Source organism: Kockiozyma suomiensis (genome assembly GCF_038497685.1).
Source record: "Kockiozyma suomiensis strain NRRL Y-17356 unplaced genomic scaffold V2V93scaffold_17, whole genome shotgun sequence".
Classification (NCBI taxonomy): domain Eukaryota; kingdom Fungi; phylum Ascomycota; class Lipomycetes; order Lipomycetales; family Lipomycetaceae; genus Kockiozyma; species Kockiozyma suomiensis.
In genome coordinates this window covers 99253-113867 of record NW_027117680.1, presented here as the reverse complement: position 1 = coordinate 113867, position 14615 = coordinate 99253, and the positions used below count along the sequence as shown (strand labels likewise).

Sequence of the window (14615 nt, the reverse complement as noted above, 5' to 3'; positions counted from 1 at the left end):
CCCCTGAAATCTGCAACGATGCAGCTTCTATTAATTTTACTAAAAATTACACCACTAATGTCGTGCTTTTTTCTTTATCAATCTCGAGGATTTAATAAGACGAAATTTGTTCAGCTTAGGTTAACAGGACCAAGAATTTGATTTATGAATATGACTTTCGTTTTTGAAGCTAGCCGATATTGTGATTTGATGTTACCACTGGACTGTCAAGTAACCTACAATATATTCTCGCCAAATGTCGACAATGAATCATTTATTGCTGTATAGATTTACCCAATTGATCATTGTTCCAAATAATCACCCATCTACTTTGTAACTATTGAAACAACATCCTCATCGCCAACTAAATGAGCTAAACCACACTTTTGAGGACTGTATTTCACACTCGTTCCCCACACTAAAGCATACCTAAACTTATCCTTGATTGATCGATGAATAGAGTCACATACGCTCTCAACGGTCGAATTGCTACGAACTACTAATGGATCGTCAAATTTCACTTGCTCCCCTCGTCTGACAATATGAATTAGCATAATAAAATAGTTGAGAGTGTCGGGAGTAACAACTTACCTCTTTGTGTATACCCGCAACAGCGAGAGATCTTTCCATATTCTTTCAACTAAATCATCAAGGCCCAGATCCAACTCGCAACTGATAACGACAGTATGCGGTTGTCGTGCTAGCCTGTCAACCTCCTCTAGTGACACAGCATCAATCTTGTTGTATGCATATAGACATCTTATGTATGACCGATGAGAAGCATTGATGACATCGATAAAATCCTCAACCGTACAATTCTCATCTCTAACCAATACTTCGGCATTGTGGATTTTGTAGTCGCGAAGGATACTACCTACAATTTTCTCATCCAGGTACTTTGGCGGCGACGTAGAGTTAAACTTCAATCCACCAGCTTTCTTAACTTTGAAATAGATATTCGGCGGCTCTTTATTTAATCGGATACCCACGGTCTCCAATTCACGCTCAAGAATAGCTCGCTGATCATTGCCTTTTGTCGCATCGAGAATCATAAGCACTAAATCTGATGTCTTGGCTGTGGCAATGACTTGTCTTCCACGACCTTTGCCCTCGCTTGCACCCTGGATGATACCTGGTAAATCAAGAATTTGAAGCTCGGCTCCATTATAATCTAGCACTCCCTAGATGGATCCACCGCTAGTCAGCTATGGGTGTAAAAAAAAACAAGAGTAGTAAACTAAAGAAATACGAACCGGCACTGAAGTAAGAGTTGTAAATGCATAACTGGCTACCTCGGACTTTGTCTTTGTAATTTTTGATAACAGACTGGATTTTCCGACGGATGGAAATCCAATTAGTGCTATTCGTGCATCTGCAAATAAATATTAATATCAGAGCTCTTTTTTTCTGACTCATCTCTTGTTTCTATTTCAGAGTGAACTAGTTGCTCCTCATACCTCCGCTTTTCTGTACTTCAAATCCTTGACCTCCGCCTGAAGAGCCGCCAGGCGTAGGCTCGAGCAGCTGTGCTCTGTATCGTGCAAGCTTTCCTTTAAGAAGACCCTATATCTTCATATTAGTACGTTCCATGATCCAATATCTTGAATCCGTGTAATGTATTTACAATATGATATTCGGTAGCCTTGTTCTTCTGCGTCCGATTCAGCTCCTCTTGGATAGAGTTGATCTTCTCTCTGATAGATACGAATTAACAAACTGAAAGAATAATATAATCAGGAAACAATATATCAACGTACAAGATGCCCATATTGACTATATCTGCTGTTGCAGCAAGATTGAAATTATTTAGAGATCTTAATTGATGAGGCCAATAGCCCGACACCCAGAATTCTTTTTACCCATACCCTAGATATTTTGAATAGATAAATAGCTTTCCAAATGGGTTTTAAATATAAGAATATTGTGAGAATAAAGATAAAATTAATATAGCCATCAAATTAGTCTAATTCACACTATTGATCGATATCATGAAACATAACACCAACGAGTTCACATTGAACAAAAACGCCATCCAAGTCCCTAATTTAACAAAATATTTTTTCTTGTAGTCAAAACAAGAACAAGAGCTTCCACATCATAATGAACAAAGTAAACTTATTTCAAACTAGCTGAAGCAATCTGTTTGAGTCTCTTCCGATTGATCTCCTTTGATTTCTCCTTTAGAAATCTCATGTCTTCTGCTAGTTCGCGCACTACTAAACCCATCTCTCGTCTCTTTTTCATTTCAATCTCGAGTCGCTGTCTTAATTCAACTATTTGTAAATCTTTTGCACTAGCGTATGCTGTTAGATTATCCACGTGCTGCTGAATGTCATCTAATAACCCAACGCTTGCTTTACGTTCTTCTTCGGCCTCCTCAAACTTTGTGCGCCAATAGCTTGCATCATGTGAATCTTGGTCATTGTGACGACCTTCTCGCCGCTGCGTATCGGCCAGAGTTTTCTGTGCAAGAAGAATTTCCAAATTGGAGGTGTTGTTGGCCAGCGTTTCGAACGCGAATGATATCTGCTTGACTTCTGCACTACCCAGGGATGCCCGTCGTCGCCGGTCGCTACTGACTTGAGTCGTTGACGACGTTGGCACATTCCCGTGACTCTTTTCAGTCGTTTTTGTTCTTGCCTCTTTCTCTTTGCTGGCTCGCTCCATGTCAAGCTCGACTTTCCGTGCATAAGATGTCGTAGGGGTATCAGCCAGGTCCAGGCGATCGATTACACTCTTGGGTGTCCATGGACTAGGAAACTTTCCTGGGAAATGCCTTGGCAATCCAGATCTGATCCTTAAGCCCTTTGTTGCTAACTCATCAGCAACATTCGATCCAGGCTCGTCTGGAACAAATGATACGGCTTTCTTTGCCGTGGTCGTCCCTGGCGTTCGCAGTATACTTGCCGGCTGCTGTATTTGATGCATAGAGGTTTTTGTTATCCGGGTAGGTGTATCAAAAGTAGAGATTACTGCACCAGGTGTATTTGCCGCCAAAGATTTAGGCTGGTTCGCGTCGAAAGCGCGAATGAGTTGAGATTCTTCAGGGTTATGATTCTCTTTTTCTGTATTAGATACAGCGTCTTTGGCTAGCTTTCGTAATAGGTTACTCCGTAGTGAGTCTTTTGGCCGAAATTGTGATACCTGTTGCTGAGGTTGTATAGCGGGAGTCTTCTGAGTGCTACTCTGTTGCAGATTCTGCTGCTCTAGTTCTCTGTAAAATTCCCGATCAAATAGAAGTGGCTCCTCGGAAGTCTCGTGATCATGACCTGATTTTTTTATTATATTCTGTGTTGTCTTTTGATTTTTTGATTTCCATTTTTGAGGATTTGGAGTTCCGGTTAGAAAGACAGGCAGCGCTTGAAGAGCCCAAGCAGCTGCCGCTGGACTTTCAGGAAAATTGTCTATCATTAATCAACAACAAACCGTTAATACAATCACAGATTATCCCAAAGTATATGAGTTCACCCACCATAAGATAGATCTACTCCTTCACGTCGTAATTTATCATCTATTGTTGTCTCGTCAAGGTCGTTCGCGTCGAGAACCCAATTCAGAACGGATTTGACATTTGGCATTCTGAGGTCTTATTTCTTAGCAAGTATGATACAGTACTCCGCAGCGCAGATAGTATATCTCAACAATTTATCTGCCCCACCCAAAGGTAAATGTTAGTTTGACGGATTAGTGAGTAAAAAGACGCGGATGTTGATGTTTGTTGACTGCGCGGCGTATTGTTGCTAGGGTAACCTTAGCTGTGAACCGAACCATTTATCTGAACCATTGTTCAAGTTCAGTCTCGGTTTTGCAACTCACGATTAAATGATAATCTAATTGCATTATGATTGATATTTTATATAAATACGCGATTTACTATTACTGGACCGAGCTGAAACAATCCGCTCACAAGTCATTCTGCATATAATCTTAAACGACAATACCCATGTACTCTGCATTTTCATATTTCGCAGCCAATTGCGGCCATTGCACTATAAACCGATCGACTATTGGATACAAGATCTTGCCAGTCAAAGATAGCGAGTTCACGCGTGCCAGCGATTCAATATAAAACATGCGCGCTTGCTTAATTCGAAATGACTGTCATGCACAGAATGTCAATTTTTGTCAACGACTCAGAAAGCAGAGTGATACTTACGCGAAGTAATATGCACGCAAAGCAGATTGGCACACAGCTCCCTGGTCCATTGCATATGACCTTTCAATAAGTCAGTATGATTCTTGTGCTCTTGAAAACCTCAATCAAATAAAACGTACAATGTCAGGTCTGACTTTGAAGACCGAATAAATGCAATAGAGCGCGCAGAACAAAGTGGTGAAAATGCTTGTGAAATATGACTGACCGACCACCCTTGCTCGTGGCAATTGTACAGTAGACACAGACTCTGCCTTCTTTGGACTTGCCCTGTATGCAGTACCTTGATCTTCAGTTTTCTTCTGCTCAAGTTCCATCGCACGAACGACTGATAGAGAATCTCCAGCAAACGAAACCCACGTCCGGATGGGGTATTTGGCGAAATTAAGATCACCAGCTACGGTAAGCAGTTCCTTCGTGTGACCACCTGTATTGCACACAAAGACCGTTAGTATATGGGTCGTCGTGGACAAAACATGAAACGACTAACCTGATCCCAAGATAAACATGGCAGACGCCCCCTCTGGATGCTGCACGGGTTCAGAAATATACGATTGAATAAGAGAGATCATTAAAAATGCAAATAATAATACAAAAGACAAAGCGGTAATGCAAATGATAAAGATATTGTTCGTAATTTGATTGAAGATATATTGAACGCAGTCCACTGCCGCCATTTAGCAAACTGTGCGAGAAGTATTGAAAGATCACTGGCCTTCGCGCATCGAAGACATAAATGCACTAATTATCAGACCAAGTAGTATCAACGATGTACTACTTTCGTATGCTACCGTCTAATTGTAGTTCAGCATAGTTTCTAAGGAATAAGGCAGAGCTGGCGAGCCTCAGATCATCCACGCGGTGTAACCCGAAACCTGGAATCACTTTCATCGACCATTATTGAACACTATTCCCACAGTATACTCGGCATATCTCGTCGTCGTCAACAAGGGGTACTAAGACAGCCAAGCACTGCGCAAATAAGTTAGATATCACTGCAATATGCAGACTGAAGAGAAGCCGGATAGGCCGAACTGGGCCGAAAGGAACGGGATGTGTGCACCCTTCTTCCCAACCCAAAGCTTCGCATACAACTGTCTCGTCGAACCTGGACCGTACTCGGGCGGACAAAAAATCTGGAGAAAATTTATATTTCAATTACGGATATACTACAAGCTTGCGGCTCCTGGCATGGATGACAAGGAAGTAGCGTCAGTTATGGACCGCATGCAAACTGGAGCTTCTGGGCGTATGTGGAATAAAATTTGGACGTCAGTCATAGATAATGAAGAACCTGTGGATGTGGAGGATATAATAGCTCAAGTAGGTGATATATCTGGTTCTTTATATCTACCTCTTACTCGTGACGTCGCGATTCGTCAGGACAATTTCAAGACGAACCGAATCAAGCCGCTGATACCTGGCTCCAAATCAGCAATGGGACCAATTGAAGACGACGATTCTTTTGATGAATATAATGCCAAATTTTTTGAGGAATGTCAACTAATGGATCTGACAGCTCTAGATATGTGCAGCGACTACTACGCCGGTCTAAGCACGGAGCTAAAACATGCAATGCGAGACCTAAGCGACGATCCAAATTACAACGAGGAGCATCCATCAGATGATCTTTTGCAGATAATCAAACTAGCTAGGAAAGCAGATGCGTATCTGCGTACGTGGCGGTATGAGGTGCCAGATGGAGACGAAATGAATGGTTATTTGGCTGATATTGACGTCAATGATTTTTGATCTCAATGCATTTTGATTTATACGGCGTTTCCTTTTATTAATATTATGGCTTTTAGTTATGAATGCTATTTTCCTGAAGACTCAATAAGCAATTGCTTACCTCTTTTTACATGTCAGGGATGCTCTGCCACTCGTTTTGCAGATAGTAAATTAATATTCCATTACTATTATATTAAAATCTAATCTAATTATCCCTACAGATCGACAAAAGAGAAAGACTACTGAAATATCTGCCAATAAAGCAATTTGTATGCCTCTTTACAGACCTAACCCCATGGATTAGCCTTTACATATGAAGGGACTCGTACTGTTTTTGGTATCATCGATTTATCGATTATGGCGTTGTATTCACTCGTCCACTCTCAGGATTTATTCGACAGCCCGCAACATGTCAGACGGATATCATCCTCTATCAGAAGAAAGAAATAATTCCGCTCATCTGACAGATGACGAACAGGCAGGAATTTCTGCTTCAGACTGCGACGACATTCTTAGTCTCCAGCCAATCCAAACCTCGTTCTCTACATATTCACAGCTCGACGAACGGCCTTTATCAAAGAAGGAGATTCTGGGATGGCTTTCATTTGCTTTTGCAGCTGAGCCATTTACCGTTGCCGCAGTGAGTGTTTACTTACCAATTCTGCTCGAGCAGTATGCCCGCGACAACTCGGTGATGACAAGCGATCCCAGCATGCCGTGTAGAACAGAGTCAACAAACGAGGCAGGCGACGGCGGTGATGTGCCGATTCCAGGTGACTCGCGGTGCGTTGTATCTGCTCTTGGAATCTATGTTGACCCGGCCAGTTTTGCGCTGTACACGTTTTCATTAAGTGTCTTCTTGCAAGCTGTTGTAGTAATCTCCATGAGTGGCGCCGCTGATAGAGGTAATAGTTTTTTTATATATCTTAGTGTATTCTGGATGCTAAATACTCTATGAAAAATAGGTCATTATCGAAAACGGATATTGCTAGGTTTCTCGTGCTTAGGAGGCCTATCGGCTATGCTATTAATTACTGCAACATCGAGAGCATATTACTTCGCTGCTTTCCTTACTCTTATCGGAAACGTACGCGATGTCTGCTTTGTCCACCGCTGAATCCACGGACTAATATTGAATTGCAATAGATATCTTTCGGCGCTGTAGCCGTCTGCGGAAACGCCTTCTTGCCTGTCCTTGTTCGAAATCATCCTGACATCATGGACGCTGAAGACCCGGACCACTCGACTCATCACTACGCAGCATTACAAACAACAGCGACCCACGAATCCGAAGCTTCCAGCGCCACACTCGTACATTTTGGTGGTGATGATTTGATCAGATCATCAAAGCCAGCTACGGGGAATAACGAAGATAACGAGGCAAGTCATATCTCATTTGAATCGTTCCCGCCCGACACTGTCGACCCTGAATCTCGACAATATTTTGATCATCAGCTGAGCGACAAGGAAGCAGAAAAGTCTGCTGAAATATCGAGTCAACTTAGTGGACTCGGTATTGCTAGCGGCTATCTTTCTGCTTTCATTGTACAGACAATTGGAATCTTTGTCGTGGCTGGCATGGGCTCGAGTACGTTCTCGATACGACTGGTCTTGTTTTTTATCGGGGTTTGGTGGTTGCTTTTTACTATTCCTGTGGCGCTTTTTATGAGACCAAGGCCAGGACCACGTTTGCGAATGAACGGGAAACATAGCGAACTATATCAGTATATAGCATTCGGCTGGCGTACGATATGGCAGACTGCTAAAGAGGTACGCAAGTTGCGCGATGTTGGGCTTTACCTGACAGGCTGGTTTATTTTGTCAGATAGTGCGACGACTATCAACGCCACTGCGATTTTATTTGCACGAACTGAGCTTGGAATGGCACCTGCTGCTCTAGCTATAGTTGGTATAATTACAATGATATTTGGAATAATCGGTGCAATAATTTTCTCGCGCTACGTGCAGCACTATCTAATGATTCCTCCCAATCGGGTGATTATCTTGATTGTCGCAATTACTGCCCTGATTCCAGCTTACGGTCTTTTTGGGTTTATGACTAATAAAATTGGCCTACACCACGCTTGGGAAATATACTTACTCGCCGCGGTATATGGTATGTCATTAGGTGGTATGAGCAGCGTATGCCGATCAGTGTTCTCAATGCTCATTCCCCCTGGAAAAGAATCAACATTCTTCTCGCTTTACGCAGTCACCGATAAAGGTTCATCGATCATAGGCCCGACAGTAACTGCAATGATCACTGACCGTACCCATAATATCCGATACACCTTCTATTTTTTGTTTCTATTACTTCTGTGCTCGATTCCTATATTCTATTTTATGGATGTGGAGCGAGGAAAAAGGGATGCTCAGCGATTCAACGAAAACACTGAGGCGGAAGAAGCACATATGACTGAACAGTCGTAGGACATATTTATCTAAACAGCATCTCTCAGCATTCGATTTTTGGGATGGATTGGACGGCATTTAATTTGGAAATTTGGGTTTACGTTTCGCATTCATCAGAGCTGCTTCTTTGATGGAAATAAGTAATTAAGCAGTACATAAAAATATACATAAGTTTACAGATCCTGTATACTTTAGCGCTAAATCAAGAATAGCCACAAAAGTCTGGCTAGTCGACGACTCAGTCGACCATGAACAATGGATAATAGTCGTCATATTCTGATCAAAGCCCCTATCAGACACAGATAAAAGGCCTAAAAAACAAAAGTACTGCAGAGGCAGAATATTGTAGATTGCTGAATTCTTCGCTATCAAATCAAAACCCTACCCTACATCACGTGTAAGAAATGTACACCTCCATCTTGTCTTCACCAGTACCGGCCAAAGCTGGCCTATGTCCATTTATTATCCGGAAAAAGGCAGTGCAAACAACAAGAAGGCCAACGAAAGAAAAAATGAGCCAGTTACACCGCGCCAGACGAGTCCCGGCCTCGTCACCGCCACACAAAACGAGCGCACGCAACTCGCCCGCTACAAAACACTTTCATCGTCCGTCGGCGACCACGACTGCTTCCTTCTCAACTGTCTCGCCGCACACTTCTTCTCCAGGAGCATACTCGCCATACGAGCCTTCTCGGCGACCGCAGCAGCAACTGCAACATTACCAATATTCTCCGCAGACAGAGATCGCCGCAAATATCGAACGGCTCTCCGGCACAGCTGCCATCGGCCAGGTGCAGCCTATCGTCGACGCACACGATGCGATCTGGGCTGATCTCGACATCATGGACGATATCGAACGACGGGCGGACCAGGTCAGTCAGCAGCGAAACTTTTTTGGCAAAGAACATGTCGCAGCACTCGAAGACTTGCAAGAACTTCAGATAAAGCTAGCTGCTACTCTTGAGGCGTCTGCTGATGTTGTCGACCCTATGGCTGACCCTGCACGGCTGTGGGAGATTGACGACACTGATCTCACTCTTGAAATGATTTCAAAAGTATTTAATGCCAAACACTTTGATGGGGTTCAGCAAGGGGTAGATGCTGTTATGGAGAAGCTCGACCTGGTTGTCGACTCAATGAATGTCTTGGAGAGTCAATCGAGAGATCTGTGGAACGAGACTGATTCACACCATCCATAGATCTTGCCATTTTTTTTTACGTATATTGCATCGTTTTGCATCTCCCATTGGGTTTTCTTCTTGAGTTTTCGTCTGGAGTTTTTGTCTGGAGATTTCGTTTGGAGTCTTCGTTTCAAATTGTTCGTTTTAATTTGGGACACGGAGTTTTCTGGGAAGAACTTTTGAGGCTACAAATCTTATAAATCAAATGAGCGTGAATTTAACTGGATAATATCATTAATCATCTTTGGCTTCCGAGTTTTCTACCGCTGTAGCAGATGCCGGTGACGCAGCCGTCAACTCCTCGTCATCCGAAGCACTTCCCAATCCTCCTCCACTCTTACGATTTCCCATCCAACTCTTAACTCCATTTAACAATAAAGGCAATCCCAACAATAGATTTTTATCGTCATCGTCATCCTCATCATCGTCTCCCAGCTCGCTTCCGTCTGCCGCCTGTAATAGCGGTGATGGCTCCTCTGACCCTACAAGCATTGGAGATACCGGAGACTGTAGAGCGCTGTTACTTCCGTTAACTCGCCGCCGTTTCCGGAGCAATCCCAAATTTCTGGCGATCGCCGAGGGCGTCGACCTAACAGACTCTACGTCTCCGTCATCTCCTCGGGGACTAAGATACTTGTTTAACTCTTGTCTTGTGCTGACGATATTATGTTTTATTGAATCGCGAAAGTCGGCTATGTGGCGTCTGAAATCAAGCTCATTTTTCTTGAGCCAGGAGACGTTTAACTCCTGCCTACTTACGCCTCGGGAGAAGTTGCGGATAAGATATTTGTCGTAGTCTCTTATGATCCGGGTGATGATTCCTGAAGTACTGATACCTTCAGTCCGTTGAGTTACCAAAAATACACCGGCCTCTTTAAGTGACTTGTAGATATCAGCTGTTCCATCAGTTCCCGCATATGGAATATCGTCATGAGCAACGTAGTCGATTTTATATTCAGCAAGAAAGTCTGGATTCACCACCCAAGGACTGTCCTCTATAACCTCATCAACCCAGCGGCAATGCCGGACAGTATCATACCGCTGTCGATCCGTGAGCACTGTCAATCCCTTTTGAAGATGAGTGTCTCCGTCACCCGGTATACCGACAATCAGGTAGACCTCTGGAAACGATTTTTTGGCTTGTTCTAGCTGCCTCATGTGCCTATGTAGTTTTAGTTTCAACTTCACCTTTCCGTAATAAGTTATAAGTACTCGCACAGCTAGCTTACCCGAGATGAAATAAATCAAACACGCCGTCTGCATAAATGCGCACCTTGCGATCAGTAGGAGGTTCGTTGATAGAGTATCCTTCTGGCTTGTACTTTAAGTATTCTTTTGTATCAACCATTTCCTTATTTGTTTTCGCCTTTATGAATCCATTGCGGTCGATATCGTTCACAAAGGCCTGTGATTTGCGCTGCTGCGCTGGGGACGACTCTTCATCACTATGATCCGACTCTGTATCCTCGAGCTTCCGCTTATTCTTGGTGCTACTCGAGGAAGTAAAAGAATTTTCTTCCAAAGCCATGTTCAAGTAATTCTCGAATACAGACTTCAAAAATCCCCACTGTGGAAAACACTCCGGGTTTTCTTTCCATACGAAATATGGCGGATTTAGTAATTGCTTTCTGGTCCCCATAACAATAATCCACGTGACTAGTGATTTCTAACGTTATTGGCTTTTCGGAGAGCATGATTTTTTTCAACTCGCGAGCAAGTCCCGACGTTCTGCTATTCTGTCTTCATTTAACAAAGCGAGGCAGAAAATCTCAGACAGATTCTCTATAAGGGCTCCCATTCCACAGAAATAGACTTATTCTATTTGCGGAGAAAGTTGGGTCAAGTGAGAAACAGAATGAAGTCCCGGACGCCAATTATACCAAAGTACGCGCTGCGAAGGCGTATTACCGCAAAGAGAGAGAAAAGAAGCGAGCAATTGAAATCTTACAAGAAAGATGTTGTGATTACGCGACAAGATCATCTTCCTGCGTTTATGACAGAGCATAGCTCTCGTATGACTTATGTGAAGCAAATGATGTTTATGCCGGGAGATATTGTAAGTTTTCAATATAATTCTCACTCCGAAATAAAAAAAAAGCTGACTCATACTTTATAGGTGCAAGTTATTAAGCCTGGTCCTGACTTTGGTAAGATAAGCCGGGTGTATGATACAAACCGAAATATTGGTATTGCAGTAGAAAGCGTCGGAGAAGAAAAGACGACAATTCTTCCCAAATCCCACTGGCGTGAAGGTCAATCCAAATATGCATATACATTTAAGGGCTTTATTGGTCATGATGACGTGAGATTGATTACGACTGTTCAAGACGACAAGACTGGCTCTATGGTAAAAGTGGCAGTCAAGTCCCTTAAATTGGGAGAAGAATACTATGACGACAGGTATAAGCGACGAATGCGACGGCGATACGTTGAGAACGCGGAAGATATTGCAATTCCATGGCCAGATCCGGTAGACGAAGTAACCGAGGGTGCCCTAGTTACCCCGTACGACATTGCCCGTGAGCGTACGTTTTTTGTAACTGATGCTACTATTCCACCTGTTCCTCCTATTGCGCTTGACTCTCTCCGGAATAAATGGTCACGAAAGCTCAAGCCGGATTTGACAGAGGACGAAATTGCGAGACTTACGCCGCCAAAGATGCCACTTACCGATGCAAAGAAGGCGTACTTGGCCGAAGTAGAAATGCTGAGACAACAGAGGCAAGCATTGGAGGATTCTGGCGAGGCTGAGAAGATTAGAGAGAAGACAGCGGAGTTATTACAGAAGCGAATTGCTGCTTTTCAAAAATCTAAGATAGCAACTGAGTTCTCAGCTTGATTTAGGAGAAAATAGAGACTGTGTATATTGTAAATAAAGTACCATTATAAAGAAGAAGCATTATTTATTTAAAACACACTCTCTGGAGCACTGTCTTTGATCGATTCCCATATGGAGTCGATTACTTGAACAATTTTATCGGGTAATGATCCTTGTTCTAAATACTCCAGATTCTGCTTTAACTGCTCAATCTTCGAATAACCGACTAGAATTGCGTCGCCATCACTTAGCTGAGAATGATGCCTCAGCCAACGCAAGGCAATCGCATTATTGGGAATTCCATATTGCGCACCAACAAGTTCAAGTTCTTCTATGGCTGTAAATAGTTCATCTTTAAAGAACCAGGATTGATTGTAGCCGCCGTTGAAAGTATTTGGATCAAATTGACCACCCGGGGCGGGATCCTGGCCACGCTTGATATTTGAGAAGAACCCTGAAGCAAGTGGACTACAAAAGGAGATTAGATGTATGAAATAAATCACAAGGGGTAGTACGTACGAGTAGGCATAAAAGCTGATATTGTACTTTCTCAGTACAGGCAGCAATTCGGTCTCAGGTTTGCGACTGACGATATTATAAAGGCCTTCATACGCGCTCGGTGCAACCCACCCGTTCTTTTCTGCTCGCTCGGCAAACTCTATGATTTCCTCAAGACGATAGTTTGACATCCCAAATCTCTCAAATTTACCTTGCTGGTACAGTTCATTGATAACTCTATGCGTTGCTTCGAAAGAGACTGTGCGGTCGGGAGCGTGCAGGTATAGAGTCCTGATTTTGTCGACCTTGAGACGCGCCAATTGGGAAGTTATAGATACATAGATTGCCTGTTCTGTATGAGCACCGTCTCTAAAGCTATCTAGCTTAGTATCAACAACAAATTTCCCATCTTTGGCGGCTTGCAATTCTCCGAGAAAGGTCTCTGCTTCACCTGGAAAGCCGGCGGGGTAGATGTATGCGCAATCAAGGTATTTGTTTCCGTAGGAGGCATATAGATCAAGAATTTCAGAAAAATCTTTGATAGTTTTTATTTTTCCATGAGGACCGACGTTATTTGTCCCAAGAATTAGATCGACTGGCATTACAGAGACTTAACGTATGTTAGTTCGGTTGCAAAGAGTTATGTTTAATATTTAGCTGTGGTGCATATCAGATAAGAACAAACCCTGGAGCTCGGAGATAAGCTAATAAGTCGCCCACGTCTGAGTTACAAGCTAGTAAGATTTTGTCTATTAATATTAAAATTTATTCAAATCTTTTTAATACACGTTACTGTCCATTGGTGCTGTATAATAATATTCCTCAAATGCCAACAGATTACCATACATGTCTATTCCCTTAACTTTGATCTTTATGCTCTAGCTCGATCTAATCATCGCAGATCATTTGTTATGCCAAAGCAGTGTCTTAGCTGACGTCCAGCGATTTGAATCTAAATACAGATAATCCATACTATTCTTCATGCTGAGCTGCAGAACATCTGGATCAGTACGGAATAAATACATAACGAGACCCCAACAAACGGTAGCAAACAAGGTCCAGGCTTTGTCTTTGCCTTTAGCACTAGAGACTGGAATTACTTCCTTTTTGACGGTCAGTTTGGCAAGGCCCATTGCGACACGTGAAAACACATATAGAACAATCTAAGCAAACAAAAAAGTTAGTATCTACAACCCGTGCGTTTGCTTGCGTTGTCTGCGTAAGTGAAACAAACACTCACCTGTTGGTTGACGGAGGATTTTCCGCCTCGACCAAAGACATAGTAGCCCCCGATGCAACCAGCGACAAGTGCATCGGTATCACGGGATTTCTTTCCGGGATTTGTCGATTTAAGAAAGTATAGAGCGGTTTTGTAGATGAAGACGAATGTGGCGAGATTTTTCGCGTGCTCTCTCGTCGCCTTCAAGACAAGTCTGAGTTTGTCTTTTACTCTGAATGACGGATATTAGATCGAGAAGATGACACGTTACATATTCAATTGCACATACGATCCACTTCGAAAGAGAAATGTCATAACGAGAGCATGAGGAAAGCGGATTTTCGCGCCATATACAGCGCCTAGGTCATAATTAGAAGAGAATCAAAGATACGAGGTAGAGGTAAGGTGGTTACCATTTCGCACTCCTTTGACGATGCCAAGGAGATCGTGGTACTTTGGATCCAGCACAAAGCTATTTGCTGCGTCTAGCGCTTTTTCCATGACTTGAGAGATGTGAGAGATGAGGAAGAAGAAACACTAAAAGAGAAAGAGAACCTATATGATCAGGACAAGCACGTGAAGAAAGTCAAACCCCGCAATTACTTCTCACCGAGGAACTTCGGT

General features: G+C 42.9%; 10 protein-coding genes across 10 annotated transcripts; 4 read left to right on the top strand and 6 right to left on the bottom strand.

The window, feature by feature from the left end:
• Positions 1-173: 173 nt before the first annotated feature.
• Positions 174-1838, bottom strand: V2V93DRAFT_375800 (P-loop containing nucleoside triphosphate hydrolase protein). Its single transcript, XM_066911582.1, has 6 exons — positions 1737-1838; positions 1604-1673; positions 1437-1542; positions 1233-1351; positions 571-1160; positions 174-513 (listed from the first exon to the last, which is right to left on the bottom strand). Exons 1-6 carry the CDS (start codon positions 1745-1747, stop codon positions 306-308), a joined length of 1104 nt encoding a protein of 367 aa, XP_066763332.1. The 5' UTR covers positions 1748-1838; the 3' UTR covers positions 174-305.
• A 68-nt stretch (positions 1839-1906) lies between these two features.
• Positions 1907-3786, bottom strand: V2V93DRAFT_375799 (uncharacterized protein). The gene is made up of 2 exons (XM_066911581.1): positions 3452-3786; positions 1907-3383 (listed from the first exon to the last, which is right to left on the bottom strand). Exons 1-2 carry the CDS (start codon positions 3555-3557, stop codon positions 2095-2097), a joined length of 1395 nt encoding a protein of 464 aa, XP_066763331.1. The 5' UTR covers positions 3558-3786; the 3' UTR covers positions 1907-2094.
• A 31-nt stretch (positions 3787-3817) lies between these two features.
• Positions 3818-4965, bottom strand: V2V93DRAFT_375797 (oligosaccharide biosynthesis protein Alg14 like-domain-containing protein). The gene is made up of 4 exons (XM_066911580.1): positions 4623-4965; positions 4255-4559; positions 4136-4195; positions 3818-4077 (listed from the first exon to the last, which is right to left on the bottom strand). The coding sequence occupies exons 1-4, from the start codon at positions 4807-4809 to the stop codon at positions 3907-3909; spliced, it is 723 nt and encodes a 240-aa protein (XP_066763330.1). The 5' UTR covers positions 4810-4965; the 3' UTR covers positions 3818-3906.
• A 73-nt stretch (positions 4966-5038) lies between these two features.
• Positions 5039-6226, top strand: V2V93DRAFT_375793 (uncharacterized protein). Its single transcript, XM_066911579.1, has 2 exons — positions 5039-6029; positions 6085-6226. Exon 1 carries the CDS (start codon positions 5135-5137, stop codon positions 5882-5884), a length of 750 nt encoding a protein of 249 aa, XP_066763329.1. The 5' UTR covers positions 5039-5134; the 3' UTR covers positions 5885-6029; positions 6085-6226.
• On the top strand, positions 6227-8455 carry V2V93DRAFT_375791 (autophagy-related protein 22-like protein). Its single transcript, XM_066911578.1, has 3 exons — positions 6227-6768; positions 6829-6950; positions 7010-8455. Exons 1-3 carry the CDS (start codon positions 6273-6275, stop codon positions 8291-8293), a joined length of 1902 nt encoding a protein of 633 aa, XP_066763328.1. The 5' UTR covers positions 6227-6272; the 3' UTR covers positions 8294-8455.
• A 260-nt stretch (positions 8456-8715) lies between these two features.
• V2V93DRAFT_375790 (uncharacterized protein) lies at positions 8716-9836 on the top strand. The gene has a single exon (XM_066911577.1). The coding sequence runs from the start codon at positions 8788-8790 to the stop codon at positions 9472-9474; it is 687 nt and encodes a 228-aa protein (XP_066763327.1). The 5' UTR covers positions 8716-8787; the 3' UTR covers positions 9475-9836.
• On the bottom strand, positions 9667-11131 carry V2V93DRAFT_375788 (choline-phosphate cytidylyltransferase-like protein). The gene is made up of 2 exons (XM_066911576.1): positions 10686-11131; positions 9667-10618 (listed from the first exon to the last, which is right to left on the bottom strand). Exons 1-2 carry the CDS (start codon positions 11093-11095, stop codon positions 9691-9693), a joined length of 1338 nt encoding a protein of 445 aa, XP_066763326.1. The 5' UTR covers positions 11096-11131; the 3' UTR covers positions 9667-9690.
• Positions 11132-11168: 37 nt separating this feature from the next.
• V2V93DRAFT_375787 (uncharacterized protein) lies at positions 11169-12370 on the top strand. Its single transcript, XM_066911575.1, has 2 exons — positions 11169-11512; positions 11573-12370. Exons 1-2 carry the CDS (start codon positions 11312-11314, stop codon positions 12293-12295), a joined length of 924 nt encoding a protein of 307 aa, XP_066763325.1. The 5' UTR covers positions 11169-11311; the 3' UTR covers positions 12296-12370.
• Positions 12312-13434, bottom strand: V2V93DRAFT_375785 (NADP-dependent oxidoreductase domain-containing protein). Its single transcript, XM_066911574.1, has 2 exons — positions 12794-13434; positions 12312-12742 (listed from the first exon to the last, which is right to left on the bottom strand). Exons 1-2 carry the CDS (start codon positions 13372-13374, stop codon positions 12364-12366), a joined length of 960 nt encoding a protein of 319 aa, XP_066763324.1. The 5' UTR covers positions 13375-13434; the 3' UTR covers positions 12312-12363.
• A 65-nt stretch (positions 13435-13499) lies between these two features.
• Positions 13500-14588, bottom strand: V2V93DRAFT_375783 (Tim17/Tim22/Tim23/Pmp24 family-domain-containing protein). The gene is made up of 4 exons (XM_066911573.1): positions 14405-14588; positions 14281-14350; positions 14013-14223; positions 13500-13935 (listed from the first exon to the last, which is right to left on the bottom strand). Exons 1-4 carry the CDS (start codon positions 14490-14492, stop codon positions 13675-13677), a joined length of 630 nt encoding a protein of 209 aa, XP_066763323.1. The 5' UTR covers positions 14493-14588; the 3' UTR covers positions 13500-13674.
• Positions 14589-14615: the final 27 nt, after the last annotated feature.

Coding starts and splice junctions, on each gene's coding strand:
- V2V93DRAFT_375800 (XM_066911582.1), bottom strand. Junction 1,543..1,603: donor AGGCTACCGAATATCATATT/GTAAATACATTA, acceptor ATGAAGATATAG/GGTCTTCTTAAAGGAAAGCT. Junction 1,161..1,232: donor CAACTCTTACTTCAGTGCCG/GTTCGTATTTCT, acceptor GGATCCATCTAG/GGAGTGCTAGATTATAATGG.
- V2V93DRAFT_375799 (XM_066911581.1), bottom strand. CDS start 3,557: ATGCCAAATGTCAAATCCGTTCTGAATTGGGTTCTCGACGCGAACGAC. Junction 3,384..3,451: donor AGGAGTAGATCTATCTTATG/GTGGGTGAACTC, acceptor GATTAATGATAG/ACAATTTTCCTGAAAGTCCA.
- V2V93DRAFT_375797 (XM_066911580.1), bottom strand. CDS start 4,809: ATGGCGGCAGTGGACTGCGTTCAATATATCTTCAATCAAATTACGAAC. Junction 4,560..4,622: donor CATGTTTATCTTGGGATCAG/GTTAGTCGTTTC, acceptor TGTGCAATACAG/GTGGTCACACGAAGGAACTG. Junction 4,078..4,135: donor TTGCGTGCATATTACTTCGC/GTAAGTATCACT, acceptor TGTGCATGACAG/TCATTTCGAATTAAGCAAGC.
- V2V93DRAFT_375793 (XM_066911579.1), top strand. CDS start 5,135: ATGCAGACTGAAGAGAAGCCGGATAGGCCGAACTGGGCCGAAAGGAAC.
- V2V93DRAFT_375791 (XM_066911578.1), top strand. CDS start 6,273: ATGTCAGACGGATATCATCCTCTATCAGAAGAAAGAAATAATTCCGCT. Junction 6,769..6,828: donor GAGTGGCGCCGCTGATAGAG/GTAATAGTTTTT, acceptor TATGAAAAATAG/GTCATTATCGAAAACGGATA. Junction 6,951..7,009: donor TCCTTACTCTTATCGGAAAC/GTACGCGATGTC, acceptor GAATTGCAATAG/ATATCTTTCGGCGCTGTAGC.
- V2V93DRAFT_375790 (XM_066911577.1), top strand. CDS start 8,788: ATGAGCCAGTTACACCGCGCCAGACGAGTCCCGGCCTCGTCACCGCCA.
- V2V93DRAFT_375788 (XM_066911576.1), bottom strand. CDS start 11,095: ATGGGGACCAGAAAGCAATTACTAAATCCGCCATATTTCGTATGGAAA. Junction 10,619..10,685: donor TTTGATTTATTTCATCTCGG/GTAAGCTAGCTG, acceptor AAAACTACATAG/GCACATGAGGCAGCTAGAAC.
- V2V93DRAFT_375787 (XM_066911575.1), top strand. CDS start 11,312: ATGAAGTCCCGGACGCCAATTATACCAAAGTACGCGCTGCGAAGGCGT. Junction 11,513..11,572: donor TGTTTATGCCGGGAGATATT/GTAAGTTTTCAA, acceptor CATACTTTATAG/GTGCAAGTTATTAAGCCTGG.
- V2V93DRAFT_375785 (XM_066911574.1), bottom strand. CDS start 13,374: ATGCCAGTCGATCTAATTCTTGGGACAAATAACGTCGGTCCTCATGGA. Junction 12,743..12,793: donor ATCAGCTTTTATGCCTACTC/GTACGTACTACC, acceptor CTCCTTTTGTAG/TCCACTTGCTTCAGGGTTCT.
- V2V93DRAFT_375783 (XM_066911573.1), bottom strand. CDS start 14,492: ATGGAAAAAGCGCTAGACGCAGCAAATAGCTTTGTGCTGGATCCAAAG. Junction 14,351..14,404: donor CGTCAAAGGAGTGCGAAATG/GTAACCACCTTA, acceptor ATTATGACCTAG/GCGCTGTATATGGCGCGAAA. Junction 14,224..14,280: donor TTTCTCTTTCGAAGTGGATC/GTATGTGCAATT, acceptor TCCGTCATTCAG/AGTAAAAGACAAACTCAGAC.